At 41.5% G+C, this 24677-nt stretch overlaps 1 protein-coding gene across 1 annotated transcript in view; it reads left to right on the top strand.

Moving 5' to 3' along the window:
- Positions 1 to 5392: 5392 nt before the first annotated feature.
- The window catches only part of adgrb1a (adhesion G protein-coupled receptor B1a), a 121674-nt gene continuing 102389 nt past the window's right edge, over positions 5393 to 24677 (top strand). The window contains exon 1 of the mRNA XM_008279293.1: positions 5393 to 6128. Within this exon, the coding sequence (XP_008277515.1) occupies positions 5393 to 6128 (736 nt within the window). The remainder of the gene's footprint in view (positions 6129 to 24677) is intronic.

The following is a 24677-nucleotide window of genomic DNA, read 5'->3' as shown; positions in this document are numbered from 1 at the left end:
GTTAGTAGAGGGTAAAGCAGTCCAGAGCTGGGTTGATTTGAGCTCTTGTTATGAGCACAGGCTGCATAGGCTGCCACAAACTCCCTGACGTCCTTCTCCATAGAGGCCCGCCAAAACTTCTGGTGAAGGATGTCGAGGGTGCGGGAAACTCCAGGGTGGCACGTCAGACGAGATGCGTGACTCCATTGTAGCACCTATGACCCCCACAGAATCAGGGACAAACAGAGTGTTAGCAAGTTCATTACCTGTATCTGGTTGAAGCGTCAGGGCTCATCGGATGAGATTCTCCGCCTCTCAGATGAGGGCTGCCACCATACAGGTGCAAGGAAGGATAGATTCTGACTCACCTGACGGCTCAGCCACAGAATGGTGGCGAGAGAGAGCGTCAGGCTTGATGTTCCATGAGCCTGGATGGTAAGTCAAGGTGAACTTAAGTCTTACAAAGAAGAGAGTCCACCTTGCCTGTCGGGAGTTGAGGTGTTTAGCCAAACGTACATAGTCCAGATTTTTGTGATGTGTCCATACAATAAAAGGGAGTTCCGCTCCCTCCAACCAGTGCCTCCATTCCTCCAGAGCCAACTTCACCACAAGCAGCTCTCGGTTAGCAATGTCATTATTCTACTCCGCTGTAGAAAGTCTGTGGGAGAAAAAAGCACAGGGTTCCTGCTTCTCAGCCTCAGACTGGGTGGTCAAACACCTTCTTCATCTCCTGGATGAACATGGAATAGGAACTGCACAAATTAGGATTCTTCTCCCACGCTGCAGTTCCCCACTCTCTCGCATAAGACATCGGTTGGGGACCAGGGACACCTGAGTTTAAAAAAAAAAAAAAGGCTTGGCATGAGCCCAGGTCTCCAGTGTAACGTTCAGGGACAGGAACAAATGGCTCTCTAGCCACCTGTAAAGGGGCGGCACCAGCATTACCACCTTGCGAACTAGCTGAAGAATGTACGGGTGGAGCACTAGCAGATGTAGCCATCACAACAGTTAGAGCAGAAACTTTACTAGTCATCTAATTTATCAAGGCGTTGTTGCGAGCAGCAGATAGTAACAGATAACAGATAGTCATGTTGCCCGATTAACATACCTTGATTAGCCATTGCTTGGTGAAATGTTTGGCTAGCAGAAGCCTGGTTGTCACCTGTTGAGCTGTCGGCTAAGTTCATCATGGCCAGACCGCACTGTCACGGATCGTCTCAGAGACTTAATTGCCTACAAAGACACAGTAGACAGGCACGTAAAGAGCAATCATTTATTTACAATATTACCACAGAAAGCAGGAAATAGGAGCTGGTACAGAAATGACGGTAGAATAACCTGAACCAAGACTAAACGGAGCCCTCTAGAGGGCGGGTAGAATATAAACAGGTTAAACCAGGAGCAGAATAAATTTACAAGTTAACATTAGCGGAGTCAGAGATGGGTACCCAAGCTTGCTAAGCTAGGAAAAAAAACTAGAACATGTGGTAATACTAACCTTAGCACAGAGAATAATACAATTAAATAAACAGCAATCAATGGATTTAACTGAGAGTAGAGAGCATACAGACAGTGGGTTAAGGGAGAGGGGAGCAACGGTGGTGTCGCAGTGCGTGGATCGAGTGGAGCCCAGGCAGATGCAGTGGCAGAGGTGGAGACCAGTTGCAGGTGGAGGGATGAAGCCAGAGGAGGGACGTCGTTAACCAGAGGAGTGAGCCAGGTTGATCCGGAGCAACACAGTGGGTCCAGGAGCTGCACAGGAGAGGAGATGGATTAGAGCACGGAAAACAGGCACAGAGCAGAATCAGAGCGGGATCAGAAGCAGTAGTGATGGGATGTACTGTGCCGAGGCTTCGGAGCGTGTGTCGAGAAATCCAGGAAGTTCTTTATGAAGTGTATGGCGAGGCTTGCTTCGTTAGCAGGCGAGTGACGTCACTGGTGACGTATGAAGCCTCGCTGGTCTGGGAAGTGGTTTGATTGTTGGCATGATTTATAAACATAAAGCGCAGTGAATAGCCGCAAAACTTGCGCAGCAGTGTTTATCCATCCATCCATTATCTATACAATGCTTAATCGTTACTAGGGTCACAGGGGGCTGGAGTCTATCCCAGCTGACTTAGGGCGAAGGCAGGGGACACCCTGGACAGGTCGAGTGTTTATGTTGAAGTTTTGCCAATTTGCCTGTGACATAGAGAAACTAGTTTTCTTGGAGCCTAAAAGGAGAAGTGTTTCCGCTGTATGGCAACAAGTTGAGCTGATCTCTCCCAAAAAGGAGTGACACATAATAAACCTGTAAATAAAGAAATGTGTGACTGCTATAATATTCACATGTGAAAGAGTTCTCTCTAAAGCCAGAGAAGTTATTTCCAAAAAACGAAACCGACTGCATCCAAGCGTATTGGAAAAAATATTGTTTCTTAATAAAAATGAATAAAGTCACTGTCACCCCAGTATTCATAAGCACAGTCGCAACAGTTTTAACATAAATGTCTCATGTCCTTTTGGATATAGTTAAACATTGACTGAAATCATACTGGCAAGTTTTGTTGACATTAGCAGACCTCTATTACCCACACATTCATCAAAAACAGATTAAATAAATGAATGACTGAATCAATCACACAAAACCAAATTATGGTGTTTTTATTTCTATTCTTGGTACTGATTTTTCCCATGCTGACACTGTTCTGGAGATTAGGTAATCACAGAGATTCACTGCACCTGCCTGGAGCTCTGCACACCGCAACACACACCTAAGAGGGAGAGAGAGAAAACAGGGAAAAGGGAAAAAAGGGAGAGGGAGCGGACTGCCTCTTCTCCACCTAAGAGGTGGAGGGTGTACCACTTTTAAAAAGTGCTACTAAAATCAATCCTTAGCAAACTTGATTTACCACATTTTTGTAAAAAGGTTTTGTCAATTGCAACAAAGAACTTTCTGCTGCATAAGTTTGACCAAAGACAAAGTTAAAACAAACAAACAAACAAACAAACAAGTGTTTCCAACAGCCTAACATGATTACTCTATTTTATAGAATTGTGCAATCAACAGCATCAAAAGCAGGCTACTTTTTTCAAAAAAAAGAAAAACAAAGGTTTCACAAGTGCAGGCCTAAAAGCTGTGGGGAATATGTCAGGTGGAATTGGGTGATTAACGCTTCTTAGCACCTTCTCAGATTTAAAAACTATTTTTATAAAAGGAGGTTGGAATTAGGTCAAGGGTGCACATGGAGGACTTCAGTGTTATGAACATTCCAGAGTAAATTAGTATAAAACAGTCCAACAAGTTTAAATTTAATGGTTTCATCATTCATCTATGGTGTGGTCGTCTTTGTCATTGTTTTTCTCATTTTAAGTGGTGGAACATCTTCAAAGCTTCCAGGGTTGCAGCAAACCTATTTTTTGCTCATTAAGGATACCGTCAAATGAGGAGGGATTAGATGTAATCTGATTCCTGGTGATATGTGCTCAGAAATATCACTTTGGGAATAAGCCATCCTTTGTTGACACTTGCTCTATAGGACTTGGCAGTGTACAGTCATGTCATCATAGAGCTGAATCCCAAAGGAATGTTTCCAGTTTCTTGTGGAAAGCAAAGAGAGGTGTTGCCAAGTATTAGTATGAGATGCCTAATAAAGCACGAGCTGGGTTTAAGGTAACATGAGGTGAGAGAAGGTTTGGCTCCAAAACTTAAATAGGTTGCCTGGTGTTACTAAATGAATTTAACGGATCCCAGAATAGCTTAGTTCTATGACTTAAATAAAACAAATGTATTTCATGTGGATTAAGTCTGACATGGCCAATACCTGATTTTCCCCCCTGAGGTATGAAGCAGTACTGAGTTATTTGTTTTTAGCTGCCAAAGGCTTGACTTTCTTTTGTTAGTCTGCTGGACAGAAAGCATTAAGCAGGTTGATTTCAAACTCACTCACTAAAAATGGCTGTCACATCTCGAAATGAGATGACGAGAACAGCAAGACTGAACTAAAACAATTATCTTGCAAGAACAACAATAAAAACAATAACAATAATGATTAAAAAAAATAAAATAAAAAATAACAAAAGCAGTTGAAAGGTGCTAAAGCAGCATTGGTGTGACTGTGGGTGACCATTTTCATTTTGACAGTTGAAATACACAACTAATGGTGACCTGATAACTGAATGGAAAATGCCTTCCAGAAGTTAGTGCCTGGTTTAACCCTTGACTGACCCAGAGCTTTACTGCATGTCATTTCTCTGTCCACTGACTGTACAATAAATAAATAAAAACATATGATTAGTAAAGGTTGACATATTATAAATACATGGTAATTAAATATTGCCACCCAGTGTATTTTTAAGTTATTGTCAACATATATATATATATATTACTTACCCTAAATTTCTGTCAATTTAGTTCATTTTATGGTGTCTATATAAGGATGCCTCTACAGTCTGTTTTTCACAATATTGTGTTCACTTTCATTCCACCATTTCAAGTCAATCAGTATCCACTGATTTAACAGCATTCATATACGTAAACAATTTACAATTCTGACTAAAGGGTTCAGCCAGGAATGTCAATTTGAAGTCAATTATGTATCATTCTAAACCTACTTTTTTTTTTTTTTTTTTTAAATCACAGCATTTCAGTGAAGTAGCATTGATTAAAACTACTTATAACAGCAAGGCTGAACAATGTAAAAGTAGAAATGTGAAGCATGCTGCAGTCATTGTTTGAATGTGTAATTAAAGACACAACATCGGCTAGTTGGGGTGGCTTTAATAAGCCAACATGAAGACTACTGATCATGGCATTGCTGTCTGTGGCTAATCCCTGATAGTGAACTAATGAATGACTGCAGGTGTTGTCTTTTTTGTAATTAATAGTCTTATAATTGGACAAATTAATATGCTGGCGGATGAAATATGGGAGCAGACATTTGAGCAAAGCAGTTGTCTCTCAGGAGGAGGCAAATTTGAAAATGTGTAATGAATAAAAACTTAACTAAATTGCCGGCCCCCTTGTTCCATCTGGTTCTATTCAACCCGTTGTTGTTCTCCAGAGCCCAAGTCACTGCAGCCGTTCTCACTTTACAGCACAAACAATAATAGCTGATGAGATTTCTCATTGTGGAGATAAATAGAATCAGTGTAATCCCATTCCATTGTCTGATCAGATATGAAGTCTAATTCATATCTCGTCTTTTCCATTTCACAGGTTCTTGTGAATCTCGGGGTCGACTGACACAGCCATGGGCCGATTGCTGGATCTTTGAGTGAAGCCACACTCCCCCTTCTCCTCCTCCACATCCTCTTCCTCTCCGCCTCCTCCTTCTCTTTTTTCTTTGCCCTACAGAGTTGGAAGTTGACTTCTCCAAAGCCAAAAGCCAGGCATCAACCTGTGATATTGTCTCCTTCCCTTTATCTGCAGACCATGACAAGCATTGTTTTTCTGATTCCTGGCCAAGCAAGGTGGCCACTCCCAGTGCTACTCTTGTATTTTGCCCCTCTTCTGCTGATGAGGGATTGGTGTCACGCAGCCCCTTCTGGCCCAGAGTCAGATTCCTGCTCCACCTTAGTCCAGAGTCGCTTCTTCGGCTTCTTCTTGTCTTCATCTGTGTTTCCCACTGTGCCTTGTTCCTGGACCCTGCAGAACCCTGATCCACGGCGTTACACTATCTTCATCAAGGTGACCAAACCAACAGAAGCCTGCATGCCGTCACAGCTCCGCACATTCCAGTATGATTCCTTCCTGGAGACCACACGCACCTACCTGGGCATGGAAAGTTTTGACGAGGTCGTGAGGCTTTGTGATATCTCCGCCCCGGTGGCCTTCCTGGAGGCTGGGAAGCAGTTCCTACAAATGAGGAAGGGACCTCCTCGAGCAGGCACAGTCATCACTGATGGTGATGGGGAATTCAAAACAGAGTACCTGGTGGTGGGGAAGCGCAACCCCAGCATGGCAGCTTGTCAGATGCTGTGCCAGTGGCTGGAGGATTGCTTGGCATCCAGCACGTCTAATAGGCCCTGTGGCATCATGCAGACGCCATGTTTGTGCTGGGATCCACCACCACAGCTCAGCGAGGGGGATAGCTGCTATCACAATGGAGTTTACCTGGAAAACTGTTTACCCAGTGTAAAGGAGAATGGCAAGGATGTTGACATAAACGGTGAGTAGAAATGCCTTTATTATGTTTGTTTAACTAAAAAAAAGTTGGCTCTGCTCAAAATAAATTCATATTGTTCATACATCAACTGCACAGCCTTCAAACACATTTAAGAGCAAATATAAACAATTATCTCTGCTTCTCTGTAAAACAAAGCCTTGCTTTCAAGACAAAATAGACTGATTTTTGTTTTGCCTGACCGTGAAAGGTCAGCATTGGAGTTAAGCATGCTCTCAGCAAAATGGCAGAGAAATGGCATCTTCAGTAGCAATCAAGCCAGGGAAAATGTATACAATTTGTGAAAAGTGATGACAATTGTGTGACATTGGCTCAAAAGCAAGTGGAGTGCTTTGGCTGTAGAGGGGAGAAAGAGGCACAGAAAGAGGCAAATGGATGGTTTAAGGTTTCATCTGATGGAAGTGAGCTCTGTGACCTTGCAAGGTCGGCACCATATTCTGTCCCTCTGTGGTCTGGGAAGCGTTACTCGATCGGCCTCCGGGAAGCTTTTGGAAACAGAGGAGAATCAAGTGCTGATATTGGATAGCTGTGGGGATGCTCAGAGCAGAGCAGGGGGTGTGGGTGAAGTAAATAGAGACAAAAGAGAAAGATAGATAGAGAGAAAGTCAGAAATGCAATGGGCTAAGGGCCTGTGGCTTATAGTCTAATTGTCTGCTGCTCGATCCCCTCCCTCTCCCTCGGCAGACAGGATGTGGCCTGACATCTCTATCCTGGCTTCGTCAGGACTATGGCCAGAGGGATGGAACATTTCTCAGCTCCCCTTTCTCCCCCTAACCTTTCCACCGTCTATCTCTCCCTCCTTTCTCTGCCTCTCTCAGTCGCTTCCCCTAATCAGCCTGTGGTCTTATTCTCTTGGTCCTCCTCCTCCTTCTCCTCTGAGCCACCATCGCTGCCGCCCCATCTTTCCTTCCCCAGGCTGCTAGTGGGCTGATACTGAGCCAGTCGTGGGAAGCCAACCAAGCAGAGAAGATGTTGCAGTGGGTATCTCCTGCCTTATCCTCCTCCAGTCTCCAAAGCAGCTAATATCCCCTCGCCACCCCGGCCTCCTCTTCGCTAGTTATCACACTTATGTAATCCCGCTTATGGTGCTCAACAGCGGGGTGTGGGCTGTTTGTGCCTTAAGGTGTGAAAAATAAAGAAGAAATATACCATCCACTGTTGGCTTATGTAGAGATAAAAAGAGAAGGACACATTATAGCTTTTCTCCCTCTGTGTGCTTCAACCCACTTGGGCGAAGCGTCTCTTGGATGATAATTCTATGTTCAGAGTGAAACAGTGGCTGTGGTACCCTGTGATGAGCGCAAATGGAAGAGGCAAGCAGTTTGTGAATATTTGGCTGGACGGGTGACTGGATGGATTGAATTGGTGAATGAAGATAAAGAGAGGCTGGGGAGATGTAATGGATTCTGTGTGGAAATAGGTCGGGGAGCCGGACGGTTATGGCCCACTGTGCAGCAAAGAGAGGAATAGAGGGGTGATGGTTGTGAGTGATGAATGAAGGAAGGACAATAGATACAGAGATGAGAGAGAGAGTGGGAGAAGAGAATAAAAAAAGAGTAAAGAGCTGACAGGAACCTAAAGGGGGAGTCGTCTGAGGTGGACCAGGCTTGATAAGGATTGATGCTTGTTGTTGGGGTCAGGCAGTACGCAGCTGGAACTGTTTGGTCTCAGGACCTTCAGTAACCAAAGCGTTCATAGATTACATTCTGTCTCCCAGCCTCCTTTACTCCCTCTCTGCAGAGGGGCAGCAGGTCCCGCCCAACAGCAGATGGGGAGGTGAGGCTAGGTGTCAGTGCTCGTGCTCTTCTCATGTCCAGCTGATGGGGGCTAGGTGAGAAGTTTGCCTCCTTATAGATGGTTCAGGAGCTTTGTCTTGTCCTCATATGGCTCTGTGTACCCCAAGCATGAAAGTTAACTAAAATACAACTACAAGAAAAGAGAGTACAATCTGGTTATCTTTGCCTAGGCGGCTTTTTTAATGAGAGGGCAGCGAAAAGCTGGATTCTTCTAAATGGAAAATGTATATTAAACTCACTATGTGTAATGTTTGAAATCTGTTATCGTGCCTCCTAGTGATACAGCAGCTGTGATAGTGGTGGCTGAGAGCAGTTAACTCAGCATTTATTATGGTGATGAAATATGGTGACTTGGAGTTATTTCTGTATGTGACTACAGCAATTTTTCCAGATTTTTTTGTGACTGTCTTTGCAGCCGTTGTCCATCACTATTTCTCATGGATATAGCTAGGTAGCTAGCTGGGAGGATAATGTCTCCATTCCATGTCCTACTTGTTGAGCTTGTGTTGGTTCTACACCGGATGCAGGCAGCAATTCATTAGTTTCAAAAACTGATGCAGGGAAGTATCAATGGACTTTTGGTCAGCTACTCACAACCTCCTACTGTTTGGATTGAGTGCAGTGACACCGAGAATAATGGGCTGAAAGCAGTCCATTCAACTGTACTGGGGTCTCATTGTGATTGGCTCTTTTTGTTTGAAGCAAAAACCAAAAATCACACTATCTGAATGATTTGAAGAATTCTATAATTTTAAAGCTTACTCATGTAAGAGGATCTGTGAACTGTGAACACCTTCACAGTGTGTCCTTTCACTTCCTAGTCAGCATGATAATGATTAATTGGTAATCTATTAATCACTGTTAAGAAGTTTGCTCTTGAGGTAAATATCAACTAACAATGTTCAAAGGTGGGATGTCAATACTTATGGTTCTTTATTGATTCCACTTCCATAGGGGGCACGAGTCACCCTTTGTGAATATGAGCTCCATGGGAAGGTTAACATATTGACAAACAGATAGATGAGGTCAGCTCCAAATTATGTCAAAATCAGTTGTAGGCAAGTGAGTGTGGTTGACCTTTGGCAGGGCAGATATGGTTTAGCTTACTTGTTCATTTTACTTGGTCAATGGAATCAGCAATGGCAAGCTCCTAACCTGTACCGAAAGGATGCATTCCATGTATTCTTTATGTTTCTGTTAAGAGTCTCTATGTCCCTGGGGACATAAAGGAAATATCTTATAATGTCTACACTGTCCATCATGCCTTAATATAGTAAAACTAATGAGCTGGAGTCTATATTAACATGTTGTGTAAGCACAGTTCTTGTGCTGTGTGAGAAATCTTTAACCTTTAAGATGAGAGGACTGGTGATTTCAAGGCTATTTTTGGAATGTTCTGACATTCAAATGGTCAAAGTTAAAGGTTCTGGGACAAAATGTTGGCTGTTGGTAGTTTCAGTTCAGAAATATTGTTCACGAGGATCCATTTAAGTACACCTCCAATGTGTAGTTGTGCATGTGTGTGTAAACAGCACGAATTGTGTCACAATGTGTGGCATGGAGCAGGAAAGGATTAATTTGTTAGCCCTTAGTGGACAGCAGGGGAGGCAGTGAATGATTAAAGGATGGAACAGGGAGAAGTGAGGAGATGAGAAAGCACATGACTCAAGCTGAACAAAAGAGACACGACTGAGAAAATGTCAAGAGTGGCCAACAAAGTGAACTGAACAATTGCAACTTACCCACAATGCCGTGGGATCATTTGAGTCGTGACCTTAGTTGCACATCATACACTCTCCCTTTTAGCTTTGCAGTTTTTTTCAAGTGTAAAATATTTAATAGATTAGAAAAGCTTGAAAATAACCAAACAAGGACACAGTGTCACAGACTGGGGACATGGTATGGGACAAATAGATCAGGAGAACTGAAAACACTCATTTATACATAATTGTTACTGCGAAAGCTCCTGCAGACTTTATTTTACCTGAATTTTAATCCTGTACTGGTATAACCATAATGGCATGTATTCTCTTGCAATTACTTCGGCGCACGATCATGTTGCTTACAGCTCCTGAATCCATCACTCATTTTGTGAGTAAACTCCCTCCTAGTTTCTTATTCGGTACTTGCTAAATTTATAGTACTTACTAAATGTATGAGACATTTTAGTTAGTAGTGCCCTTAGTAATGTGCAAGTGTCTGTGGCAACATCCAATCAGAAAGCATATGACACTCTAGACAAAGACATTAAGATTCTGTGGAACGAACATGAAATTTTAACTGAAGAGCATTTTCATGCACGAATCCAGAATTTTGCTCTGACTTGAACTGATAACAGGCAGAAATATGCATATCATCCTAAGAATCAAACTTGTCTTGATTGCCTTGTGTAGGTGCTCCTAATGGGGCATATGTTGTTTTTTTTATTATTGTTGTAGAAAAAGTTGGCCTTGTTTTTAGCCATGCAGCCATCGTCTCTGATCATATCTGGTTGTTAGTATTTAGCACCAACGTAGCCCTTAGGAATAACTAGTTTGTGTGGGGTTAGGGTTGATAGGATAGGATCCAGGAAAAGCAGCTATAGAAAGTGAAGAGTTGGAAGGAACTGTCTCTGGTGTCTGTTTTGCTGATCGTGGCTGTCTGGAGACTGTTTGCTATAGTTACTGATGCTTGAAGAAACAAAGATTAGCTTGTCTAGCTTGCCTTTGAGCAGAACTGCCAACTCACTACACTGGGGATATATATATATATATTGTCTATTAATGTGCTGGACCCTGGGGATTGTATCCTACATGATGTCAATATTCTTGTTTTTTTTTTTTTCACAGCTTTCTTTCTGCTGTTTCCAGTTTCTCAAACTCGTATTACTGGCTAAAATTGGACTGTCCCAGTCATGGCAGTGACAGTGATGCAGCTGTCGACAAGCTATGACTAGTTGGCATGTGTGTGTTGTCCCTGTCAAAGACCATGAGGAGCTGTGTGTCATGGAGGCTAGAGGCACCAATAACAACTAGTATGTGTGTTTGTGTTTTACCACCGATCCAGTCAATGAGCAATCATCTGCTTGGCATACACCTGCTAGCCACAACATTAAAACCACTGATCACAGGTGATGTGAATGACATTGATCACCTTATTGCGATGCAAAGATCTACTGCAAAATGTTGGGTCCTGGCATTCATATAGATGTTACTTTGACCACCTATCTAAACATTGTTGCAGACCATGTATAACATCAGTCCTGCCTCCAGATCCCAGTCCGATTAGAACAGGGGTGTCGAACTCCGGTCCTCGAGGGCCGCAATCCTGCAAGTTTTAGATGTTTCCTTCTTCCAACACACCTGATTCAAATGATCAGCTCATCATCAAGCTCTGCAGAAGCCTGATAACGATCCTGATTGCGGCCCTCGAGGACTGGAGTTCGAGACCCCTGGATTAGAACAAGCCTGATTCCCAGAGGCCCTATCTTGCACCCCATAGGTCCCAAAGGATCCAACACTAAACACCAATGACCTGAAACAGTAGTATTACCCTTGCCTGATATATAGTTGGCCCTTTGTTTTCCACCTGCTGAGGCCCAGACTCTACAAGACGTCTAAAGGTGTTCTCTGACACATAGACCTTTAACTCCTCTAAGTTTGTGAAGGTGACACCACCGTGAATCAGACTTCTTCGAGAACATCCCACAGAAACCTGTGACAAATTCATGTTATTTCTCCTGATAGACACTCACCAATACTAACCAGAAGCATTCAGAGATGCCCCAACCCAGTTGTTTGACCGTAAAAATTGCACGCAATAATACAACATTTTAAAGATGAGTGTAGATTTTTTTTTTTAGAGTTAAAAACAAACATGTTATATAGACATTTAAATACAGATCTCAAGTAACTGTAATATACTGGCAAATGAATGTTTAATATGAGAAGTTCTTATCAAAAATGTTATTTCATGTGTAGATTTTTGTCATTTTAAAATTTTAATGTCGGTACATGCTATCAGTTGACAGAAAGGGAAGTCAGACTGTCCTCTTACTCCTTTTTTTTTTTTAGCTTTAAGTGTAGCGTCTCTACTAGAAATGGCTGAATTTTTGTGAGATACATCAGTTCCACAACTTTGATCACAGCCTAATCAGTGCTGTCTGGGACACTGATTGTGATGGACAGCTAAAGAAATAATAAAGGACCAGACTTTCAAAAAAAGAGTGACAATATGTGGAGAGAAGTACGGAAGAAATGCTCATAAACCCTCCTGACTTGCACTTTTTTTCACTAGTTGCTGGCAGCTTGCTGCAGCTGACGAAGATGAATGCGAGTGCTGTGTCTCCCTACAAGCCTCTGCGTGGCTGGAGCACATTGTTGCTAAACTAAGGGATTTCCAGTCCGCCTCCATAAGGAGCACTGAGGAATCCAAAAGCAAGGCTAATGCATTAGCTCCTCTTCATATATGCGTGGATGCTCACACGCCTGTGCACGCGCATACACATTGTCTACAGTGCACACACACACACCTGGTGAAATGTCGCCCCAGAAAATGGCACATGCACTGGTGCTACCACGCACTGGTCCCTTATGACTGAGTGTGGGTGGCTGACTGAGAGAGAAAATAACGCTAAGTTTGTGTGTGTGTGTGTGTGTGTGTGTGTGCGTGTGTGCGTGTATGTGTGTGTGTGTGTGTGTGCAGAGGGTGAGGTGTGGTGTTCACTACAGGGGGCGCTGTGTGTGCACGAAAAAAACTGAAGAGAGATTGCAGGAAGATGCTCTGTGCTGCTGTAGAGGTGACTCCACCTGCAAGGCGCCTTGTGTTCTTTTTGGGAAGTTTTCACGTGGAGAAGTGTAGGAAAAACAGAAAGCGAGCATGTGCAGCCTTACTCATGGCCGTGGCATGTTTACCTCTCTAATTGTTGGCCTGATTATTAGAGAATAGTAACTGTGATTATGAGCATTGCAATTATTCCTTACCATGGCCAATCAATCCAGTTGACATCTCATTAATGTATTATAATGTGCTAAATAAACAATTGGAGAAAGGCTTAGACATGTGCAATTTCCCAAGTCCAGTATCGTAAACTTTTTAAAAGATGGAGCAGTGTCAAGCGTTTGGCATCATTATGGCTTTACTGCTGTGCTTTCTGTTAAAGGAACTTCTTGATCTTTATATACTGCTGCTGCTGTTTTTACACAGGAGATGGTGACAGTTACAATTATGAAACAGGCTCGCATCCAGCCTGTGGGGTCAGACATCACAGGAGACATAGCTACATCCACTATACTTTGTTATCCAGCTGTGGAAAGAGCACAAATAGCACGAGTAGAACGTACAACTTGGTCGTAGCTCATAGAATCAGTTCTGTTCTCATTTTTAAACTTTCTCACAAAATACAATATGTTCAGGCTGTCTCCAAACCATAGGGTTTAAACTTTTTGCTGTAAAACCATTCAGATAGAATGATATTTGGTTTCTAAGCGTGTTGTTTAGCATCCAATATTTTTACACGGAGCTGTTGCTCTGATTTTAAGCAAGATTGAAGTCTCTGTGTCAACAGTTTATTTGAATGTGACTTCAGCTCTTTTGCCACCAAAGTTGCCTACCTGGAAAAACGAAAGCTATACTGAACACAAAAGGGATAGCTGTATAGTCAGCAAAGCACTGTATAATAATGTGTAGTATCACTGTAAAGACTCATTCTGTGGAACATAATGGTGTGGCTGCACCTCACGATCATTCTGCCATGGGGGAAACAAGCTCTGGCTTGTTTGTATTTTTTTAAAAAACCTATCACGGTTGATTTTTGGCGGAGCTAAGTACAAGTTGAGGCTTTGGTGTTCAAAATTGCGATGGGTGGAATCTTTTTGATGAAACATTTGCATGTGGAGAGATGAGCACAGCCATTAAAATAAATACACCAATGAAAACCAAAAACAACAACAACAAAAACACTAGTATGACTGCCCTCCTGCACGATCCAAATCCTCTACAAAACATAAGGCCTTCAGGTAGCTGTTCCAGGGTTATTGTTGTTGTTTCCTTTAGTAAGGTGGATTTTAAAAATGGTAACATGCAGATAGTGGAGGGAAAGAATAAAGCCTAGGAATGAGTGACCAATGGCAGGTTTGTAGCCCCAGCCTACATCTGGTCAGTCACACTAAATAATGTGCAACAGGATGACTTAGAAGTCACTATGGGATCACTGCTTGGTATGTCAGCTCCTGAACTGGCCAGATTATTAAATTTGCCATGAAAATCGCTGATGCTAAAATGTACCCCTCTATCAGTTAGATTTTACAAATAATGTCCTCACTCACATCCTCCACAGGGAGCTCCAGCTTCTCCCTCCTGGCAGAAGGTACAGAACCCCATGATGCAGGCTCCCCATCTGCATCAGGACTTTGAACTCCATGTGATAAAAGATGCTTGTAAACAGGTTTATGTGCAATGGATAAATGTTTAAAAATGATGTAATTCTGCATGTTTTATGTTCACTGTTGTTGGTTTTATTTTATGCTTCTGGGTTTATGTTAGGTTTTTTCAGCTGCAGGTTGATGTTCCCTTGGGTCAGGTTTGATTGTTGCTATAAGTTTATGTGTTATGTTTTTTGTTTGTTTGTTTGTTTTTTACTGTTCATATTTGATCTTGACTTACCTTAACTATAACATAATTCAATTCATTTTTTTAATTCTCACTGTGCATAAGTCTTCTGGGGTTACTTGCATTGCTCAGATGCAGGTTAGATAACAGAGACTAATGCCTCTTGACTGATAATAAATAGTCAACGCTCAGCGAGGAATAAGCTTCAAATCAATGATAAAATCAAGACATCTTACAAAATGAGCTTACAGATTTTAAACTAAGAACAGAGAACTCAACAGTACGCAACGGTGGATTGATCCAGAAATAAACAAATAAATAAATAAAAAGCTTTAACAGGGAGGGGAAAAAAAACCTCCGACAGAACCAGGCTCAGGGAAGGCAGCCATCTGCCTCGACAGGTTGGGGTGAAAGAGGGGATGACGGGGTGGGGGATAGCAGGAGGGGTTGAGGTGGGGATAGGAGGACAGCAGATGGAGAACAGACAAGCAATACAAAGAGAACAGTGAATATTTTGGAGGTCGGTGAGTCCAGTGACTGCAGGTCAGGGACGTGAAGCTCCAGATCCAGAGACACCTGCAGAGAGAACAAACACAGGACCTCAGAGGAAACACAGAGTTAGTGACATGTAATGGTGGTTATAACTGTATGGAAGAGAGGAGAGGAGAGGAGAGGAGCCCAGTGCATCATGGGAGTCCCCCGGCAATCTAAGTCTATAGCAGCATAACGAAGGGACAGTTCAGGTGATCCTGAGCAGCCAGATATCTTCCATATTAAATGTTTCCTTTGTAATTATTGTTTTATATTCTATCATTTTAATCATTTTACATTTAAGGACATAATTTTTGCTATTCTGGCCAAATGTCACAACTGAGCATTTAGTAATTACAAAAAAATGCCACGTTAGCTGAAACTTTGATTTTCCATTTCAACAGTCCAGTAGTTACAGTTCCAGCAGCACCATGAAGTTCCCTCGGCAGTGTTCACGCACTGGTCATATTCATATATATTTATTTAATAATGCTAATATATGGCATACCACAGAAAATCGACATTATTTGTACGACTACTACCAATCTCCCCACAGTGTCGACTGATGTTCTGGCTGTGCAAACACATCAATGTGGGCATTTAAAGATGTAACCTGACTGATGCATTTTGAGTCAAATGTCAAAACTCTTTACTTCACTGTCAAAGGTCAACACTTCAAAGACTGCATACACATATTGCTGGAATCAGCTGCACTTACTGTTTTCAATGCCATCTGATATCTGTTTGAGATGAACGGCCTGTAAAAATGTGCTCCTAACTTCAGAGTGAAAGCGTTGAACGAGTTATCAATGCTGAACAGATTAACGAATAGGGATGTCTCTTGTTTGTATCTATATTTCTCTCTGTTGGCCAGCTGAAGACAATGACATCTTTGTGATTTTTTTTCTTAGCTACAAAGGAATTTAACATATTTAGGATTATTAATTAAATATAAAACATCAGCAGATGTCATGTGGTGACAGTCTCTGTGAACTTCTTTCAAGGATCACCTTTTAAGGTATTTTTAGAATAAACTTGGTGCAAATTTTTACTTCCAATGTAAGAATTGGAAAGAAAATCAAAAGACATATAGGATTAACAAAACTCATGAAAGTAATTTTTTCTGTTGTTTTCTATTTATTTTTTAATATTAAACCATTAGCATAGTGCAAAAGGGTCCCCCGCTCAGTCCCCCCCTCATTCCTGCAGCACTGACACTGTTTTCTAAACATTAATGTGAAGATAAACAGATATGGATGGTGTTAAAAACCCTGGACATACAAAAACTCAGAACAAGTGAAATGTAATAACCACAATATTGTGCCACTTTCAGGTAAAAACATGACGAATGCTGAGCCGCTCCGCTCAGTAGTTCACTTCCAGTGTTTAGACGTGTTTTTATTAGTCCTTCATTCACATGTTTACAAGCTAAAGAGCACAGACATGGATTATGTCATGATATCACATGAAGTGAAGCCCCTCCATGTTAGCAGATAGAAACTTTATAAATATTCCCAAACATGGGTTTCTGTCATATTGAGAACTTCACATTGATGTTTGGCCAATTTTTTTATTTTTTTTGTTTGTTTTGTTTTAGTTATTTAATGATGTATAGGTTGTATGTTGTCATGATTGGCAGCTGTGACTAACAGCGGTGCTGAATGAAGTAGACATGGGGGTACCTGCAGACATCTGTTCAGGAATTGTACATTGGAGCGTTGAAGGAATGTTTCTTTCCTTCATCATCACCATCTGGTAAAAAAAACCAAAAAAACAAAAACCACTATACTTCGTGATATTCTGAGGTATCTGGAGGACCTGTACAGTTTCTTTTTTTTTTTTTTTCTTTCTTTTTTTTTTGCGGGGACGACTCTGGATTGTGTTTGGAATTCAATCAGCTTGGTAATAAAAACATTATAGCTAGCAAATTAATGCAGCCTGCTTGTAAATGGCATCACCAGGACATACTGGAAACATTATATTTTGGCTTCACTTTTGTACAGTGGAAAGAATATATGATATATATAATCACAGTCCATGTGCCAGTTGAGGTTCCACGATTAGCTCACATATGGCTGTTAAAACAGTATTACAGACAGGAGCAAATGGGTTATATAGATGTTGTTATTAGATTTCAGAGGTTCCATTCATCCATTTGTTATTCCCACTTCACCCTGTATAGGGTCACTAGGGGGCTGAAGTCCATCCCAGCTGATTTTGGGCATGAAGCAGGGTACGCACTGGACAGGATGGTGGTCCACCACAGCGCCAACACAACAATCACACATGTTCACAGTCATACCTACAATGTGTTTAGAGTCGCAAGAGACTAAATTAGAAACACATCATGGTAAGAGAGATAGTCAGGGAGTTCTATCAAAGTACAAAATCAACTTAAAATGATCTAAATACCGCCACTGCCACACTTGTAGTTTTCCTCATTAGAGCTGTAGTTTCTTCTAACTGTTTAAACATGTTAAAATCACCGTTTTGTTTTAATCAGATTTGACAGGTGAATTTATACAGAACATTTTGATGTCCTGAGGACCATTGCAATTGCAATTCTGAATCTCTCCCCTTCCATTTAGATAGGCAACCAGACTTGTTAGCCCCAAATGAGACGGCTGCTGAGTGACGAGACTTGCCTGTAAGGACTTTGGCAAAATATCAACTTAACATGAGAGTGTTGACATTGTAACAGTGAGCATGTCAGTGTGCTTACTTTATCATTTAGCTGGAAGCACCGCTGTGCTTGTACAGCCTCAAGCTGCCATAACATGATTGTAGAGTCTTGTTTTTTTTTCATAATAGGTGTCTTAGAAAAGATAATGCACTTACAGTTGATGGCATATTTGTGTAACCAGTGAGTTATTCTGAAAATTACATGCATTGAGAAAGCCTGCTTAGAATGAACAATGAAACCGAGTCAACTGAGCCTGTGTGGGATTACAGTATCAGCTCACACGCTGATACTTCAAGCCACTACTGAAGTGAACAATGTAGCATTTTAAAGTTCAGGCCAGTGACCTCACTGTTCATGAAGTTTCTGGCCTTTATCAGCTCCACCTGTTCTCTATCAAAGGACTCTGTTGCATTAGAGATCAGAGCGAGGTGACTTGAGAAATCGTTTGTCTCCTTCCTTGAGGCTGCTTGTCAGTGGATGGCCTGTCAGGTCCCTCCACACGCAGAGGGTTTATTAAACATTCATGCTTTAATTAAGAAATTTTACCGCTAATACTTACTGGGTGATGATAAAAACTCTCCTCCAGGATGAGCGTTGCAGGCAGGCGAATGTATATGTGTGAGTGTGACTGAGTGTGACTGTGTCCTACCTGATAGGCCATTAATTTCCTGCCATAAGGAAAACTGTGAGGATTAGAGAAAAGACAAGCTGAACTTTTTTTACCTCCCTCATCAGTCATGTGTGACTGCAGAAGAATAGTCGGCGGAGGAAGCGATAGGGATTCCTCTGTTTTCTGACTGGCAGCTTGTGACCGCCGCTGTTCTTTCTCCATTTTCTCTTCTCTATTTTACACTTCATCACACTTTTTTCGGCCTTTTTTTGTTTTTTTTTTAGAAATCCGGTAGAGTTGAGGAGATTCGAAACACTTTTTTCCCCTCGAGAAGACTGTGTTGTACCTTCAAAGGGTGAAATTGTGTGTCTGTGTGAGTGAGAAAATAGAGAATTAGAGTGTGTGTTCATGCTGCCAGTCTCCTTGGCTGTGAGGACATTTAATGCTAGTCTGACTGTCTCACTGTCGCTCTTCAGATTTGATGACTTGGACAATGAAGATGAATTACTTTGAATCTCACTGCAGTGTACAAGTTTACTGCTGCCATGTGCCAGAGCTGGATGAAACTGGCCGTGTGTGTGTGTGTGTGTGTGTGTGTGTGTGTGTGTGTGTGTGTGTGTTGTTGCATCTGCGTGCCTCTGTGTCCTTGTTAAGAGCAGGCGGTGGCTCTGCAGGATGGCTGTAAAGGCTGCTCTCCTTGGCGATATCACCTGGAATGACACCCAGAGGTGACACACTGTCAGAACACACACCCGCACAAGACATAGGACACACACACACACACACACACACACACACAGATACACACCCACAATAAGCTGAGTGGATCTTGGCCAAAGCCTGCCAGGTCCAGGAAAAGAACTCATTAGTGCAGACATGTTCCATGAACTCTTCTAACAACACACACACACACACACACACACACACACACACACATATACAGACAGAGCGAGAGTGAGAAACAGACATATTTCAGCACACAAAACTTTTTCCTTAATGGATTGTACAGTTTTAAGCCAAATTCTGCCTTAAATCACGTCAACACTAAAAGGAGGCTTTAGGCCTTTATCTGGCAGTCATAGGTCCCTGGTTTTTGTTTTTTTACTGTTGTTTAGAACCGAACATGACGTGTGAAACATATCTGTGAGGTGTTTCTGACAGAGCTGGACTGAGGTTTAATTGAATTTTCAACTTTTAAGTATGAGCAGACATCAGCGTGTGTTTCTGGAGGAAATTAGGTTTTTAGAAAAAGCGTCCATCAAATATGTCAAACGGCCCAAAATTACAGATACGAACAGTGACAGCAGAGGTTCAGACTCAAGGAGAGAGAGGAAGGACATGCAACATGGCCCCTTGCCAAAGTCAAACCTGGACAAGTAGTCATTACACAGGACCCAGCTCTGCTTCTGTATTACCAGCCAAGCTTAATTATACTGTAATAACCACAGTGATGATCACAAGAAATATTCTCCCCGTGTTTCAACTCTCCCTAATGCAGAGGGTTTATAATCAACTTCTAGGAGCTGCTTCTCTTTCTTCTCAGTTTAGATTGATTTATTTACTCATTTACTTCCCATCAAAGCATCACAACATGATTAGGTTGTGCCTTTTCAGTATCTCATTTGTGCTTGATAGACTTCTTATCTTTTTATTGCTTTCATATCCGCTAAAGATTATATTGCTCAATCTAATCTCAAACAAAAATTACAATTAATTATTTTCAAGCATTCCAAAAAAAAAACAAAAAAACATTCTGTTATTGCAGCTCTGACACCCAGCGGCTCGACTGAGGGTAAATCTTCTCAGTCTGCCTCATCTAAATCAAATTCTCTCCCCCCTCCAGATTTGAGCTCTTCTCTCAGCGTAGTGTGACAGAAAGATCACTAATGAATTATCTTTATCTGTGGCGTTAGGAGTGTCGCGTTGTGCTTCTGCTTCTACTTTCAATTTAGGAGATAAATGTGGTTTTAATGCTTTGATAGTTTGATTGTTGAAGGTTAAAAACTTCCATCCTTGGACGCAGCTCAATGGCTGCTGACATCAGCCAACATCCATCACCTGGGCTCAGCTGGAGGAGGTCAGTTAAAAGAAGGGGAATTTATGAGCCTGAGACAACAGCCAGCAATAAAAATAAAATCTCTTATAATTTTAGAAAAGCATTCATTCATATTTCTTCATAAAATAGTGAATGCTTCCAAGTTTGTGGCAACAGGTTGTGTGTGTCCCTGTTGTCTTAATACAGCAGTGCTTCAGTACACAGCACCACGACCTCATGGTTGTCCCTCTTCAGTGTAGAAGAAGCAGACTGGCCTGCTCAGAGTTCAGACCATCAGCTGTGAGCCAAACCCTATCACCAGTCATCGTTGTTGGACCTCACTAGTCCAGAGGGGAGGCAGCTGGGCACGCAGGCCACATACAGGCGTCCACATACTTTTTCCGAGGGAGTGAGCTCACCTGTCTTGACACAAACCTTAAAGCGAAATCTTGACAAGACCACAAATGAATTTGCATGTGTTTGGCAAACAAACAATATGTGACTGACAGTCCTTTCATCACTATGAATATTTCCTTCACCTAACTATACAAACACAGCACTTACCAAGCCTGTTTACAATCTACAAGACACATTAACAACCAATATCAGCAAAGCAGCTTGTTAGTTTTTTTGCAGTCAATCTGTGGTCATTAATAATGGTTCAGTCTCCATTCTACATGAATTCTCAGGAAAATCAGCACTGGACCAGTGTCACCAAACTGTCCCTCTCAAACTACACAAATAAACTGAAAACACTGATAAATTATTAAATGCAGCAGAAAGAAATAAAAGCTTTAATCACTGATCCACTAATTATTCAAACTGTCAGGGCTGGTATGTCAGTATGGATGTTGTTTTATTAATCCTTACATTTCCTTAAAAAATAAATCAGCCCAATGTTAATATAAAATAGACTAAAACTATATATTTGATGCAGTTCATGACGTGGCATGTGGATGTTTTCAGCCTCTCTGATTGATGAACAATAACATAAAAATAACCATCAACCACTTAAATCAGACATCCATCCATTATCTATACACCGCTTAATCCTCATTAGGGTCGCGGGGGGGCTGGAGCCTATCCCAGCTGACTCAGGGTGAAGGCAGAGGACACCCTGGACAGGTCACCAGTCTATCACAGGGCTACACTTAGAGACAGACAACCAAGCACACTCACATTCACACCTACGGACAATTTAGAATCACCAATTAACCTCAACATGTTTTTGGACTGTGTGGGAGGAAGCCGGAGAACCCGGAGAGAACCCACGCTGCACGGGGAGAACATGCAAACTCCACGCAGAAAGATTCCGGTGCCCCCACCGGGACGCGAACCGGCAACCTTCTTGCTGCGAGGCAACAGTGCAGCCCTTAAATCAGACATATAAAATTTAAATCTCAGTAAATCATCTAAAATGTAAACTTTGAATTAAACGTCATAATGTTGAGTCAACATTTAAACTAATCAGCTGTTAGATGAGGTGAGAGCGAGATGTTTCCCATCATGCCCTAAGGCTGTGCAGTCACTGGAGAGCTCTAACATCTGCAGCCATCTTGATCCCACAACGTTATCATTGCCTACGTTTGCATGACGACAGAGCAAGTCGGGATCAAGTGGAACAGAAACCGTCATGCAGTGTGTGGCGATCCCCAGTGATGGAGTGTGGCTCGTCTCAAACAGACTTAAAGTGTGTTTGGTGTGTGTTTGACTGACAGCAGCTGGAGGGACACGTGCTTACCTGTGTTTGACTGACACATATGTCTGAAATGATTTACTGTTTATTTAGATTGTATTTAACTGTGTTGTGAGGATACTTCAAAAAGTTCTTAGGCTCACATGGAAACAAAAGGTTTTAAGTGTCATTTTATACATCGCATAGCGTTCTATCAGTGTCCACAAAAAACTGAAACATTTGAACGCACATAAATTAGGAAAAAAAAAATGTTTTGACTTTAAGAAAATTGACAGAGCGGTCTATATCCTATCTGCACCAACCTGTCTACTGTGTTGTGGTAGAAATACAGAGCTCCAGGTGTCACTCTGACAAACAGAAAATAGTTGTAATAGATCAAAGATTTCTCATGAAGATGTGTCAACTGTTTCAGTACATTAGAGACAATTGATGTACCAATAAATACAGATGTTTCTCTTGTTATTTTCCAACAGCATAGTGCTCGATGTACGAAACGAAATCACCCATGCATAATTGTGTGCAATATCACTCTCCTTGTAGATTACAGATTCCTCGAAAGAGCGGGTAACGATCACTTGATTTCAGGAGGACCTTCATTTATCCTAACACTTGTTTTATGCTTAATGGTGCCAAGCTGTGACAGCGTTAATTTCAACCTCAACATATTTTTCCAGAAGAAAAATTGAAGTAAAAGTAGATGCAAAGTAATTTCACAATAGGACTACTGTGAAACATACTAAATGTGATGTCAACAGTAACCATACACAAGATGCAACGACTGTAGCCTTAAAGAGCTCAGAACATACACACTTTTAAAAAAAAAAAAAAAAAAAAAGAGACTATAATTTAACTGGAGAAAGTTACAACCTAATAGTGTTTTTTACTGACATGAACAAAAATTGAATGACTCATATTTGACTGACACTAAAACACATTTTTGTCAGTGGACTTAAACTAAATCAACATCTGGTGCCAGAATTAACAGTGCTGCAGGCCTTGCTTTCTTTAATAGTTCACAGCACCATCAGACAAATTTGCCATTAATTAAGTTACCAAAAACGGATTGCTGCACAAACAACCAGGGGCCTTTGGGGGCTTTGCAGGTTTGGAACCCCACATCACTGAAGAAGTGCTGCATTGATCAGATGATATGAGCAAGCAGTGCTGAAAAATAAAGGCTGATTGCTGTGTGTCGCCTACAATCTATAACTTCACTTATTGCTTAAATTATGTATTTATCAAAATTCTGTTCCATTTATGTATCCTCTTCAATCTGCCCCGTTACAGAAAATGATCTTTGTGTATTAGATTTCCAGATTTTTTTGAAATGTGACTTTAAGAACTTTATGTGTCTGTCGCTGCAGCTCTTAAACACAATAGAACACACTTGCCTTTCTCTCAGTCTTGTTGACTTGTAGTACCTGATTGAAAAGATAATAGTTTATTTGAAAAATGAAAACTGAAATTGAATTCAGACACTTTAAAGGCCATCTTAAATGTGTTCACTTTGAGCTACTTCATTGATTTTTTTTTTCCTTCTTCTTTTTTTTTTTCCTATCACTCCTCATGGAGAAAGTCTATTGTTGCACAGCACTATGCACAAACGAAAACTTAAATTCAGAGGCACTTTTGTCAGATTTCCATCCATTCATCCATCCATCCATGGTGAGTCCATGCGTGGCACTGGGGCCTTGAGCCAGCTGTTCATCCCCTTTAAATGCTCTTTAATGGCAGGCGAAGGCCTGACTGCTCCTGGTGCAGTTAGCTGAACAATACCAACACACAGAAACACATGGAATATGGTTCAGATGCACACAAAGACTTCTGCACTGAACCTTAACGACTTCAGACCTCTCTGATTCCAAAGGACTCAGTTAGCATTAAGAAGTCAGCATGTTTCTGAACGGTTTCTCTATTATCATTTCATATATCGTAAAGACTCGTGTGCCGTCGCAGAGGTACAGTCTGGTAAGAGGTTTGCTGAGACCCTCAGTTCTTCACTAATGGCAGCTCAAAAATGACCGCACAGAATGTAAAGCTTTGCATTGGTTTCAGATTGTTGAGTGTGAATTAAAAAGCATCTTTAAGTAATTTCCTTTCCCTCATGAAAATATAGTACTTTTTAAAAAATAGAGTGTGTTACAGTGTTAAAAACAAACAGCTCTACTCCAGCAGCTGATCCAAGCTCCTTTGCTGTTCAGGAGAAGATTTTCCATTAAGAAAAAATAAATAAATAAATGAAATGTGCGATTGTCATATTCCGTTTTAGACATGGGCTGCTCTCCTTTAGATTTTTCTTTTCTTTTCTAGCAGCTAACTTCATGTCACACCATTTTTCTTTATTTCTGTCACAGCACTGACAGAACACTGACAGTAGTAATATTTTATCATCTTTTTGTGGTCTTCTAATGTTGCTGCTAAAAGTCTTTCTGTTACTGTCTGTTCACTCTAGACTGTAGGACTGTGTTTTCGGTCTTCAGTGTTTTTTGTGAATGAAACTTGCCCACGAAGGGAGCAGAAGAGGAAGACTTTGCGAGCGTCTGTTGCTCCCTATCCTCGGAGTTGACAGGACTTTTAGTTATTAGATCCTTGTGC

This window comes from Stegastes partitus, unplaced genomic scaffold (genome assembly GCF_000690725.1).
Source record: "Stegastes partitus isolate 25-593 unplaced genomic scaffold, Stegastes_partitus-1.0.2 Scaffold152, whole genome shotgun sequence".
Taxonomy (NCBI): domain Eukaryota; kingdom Metazoa; phylum Chordata; class Actinopteri; family Pomacentridae; genus Stegastes; species Stegastes partitus.
The sequence above is the reverse complement of the archived record's forward strand: the minus strand, read 5'-3'. Positions and strand labels throughout refer to the sequence as shown.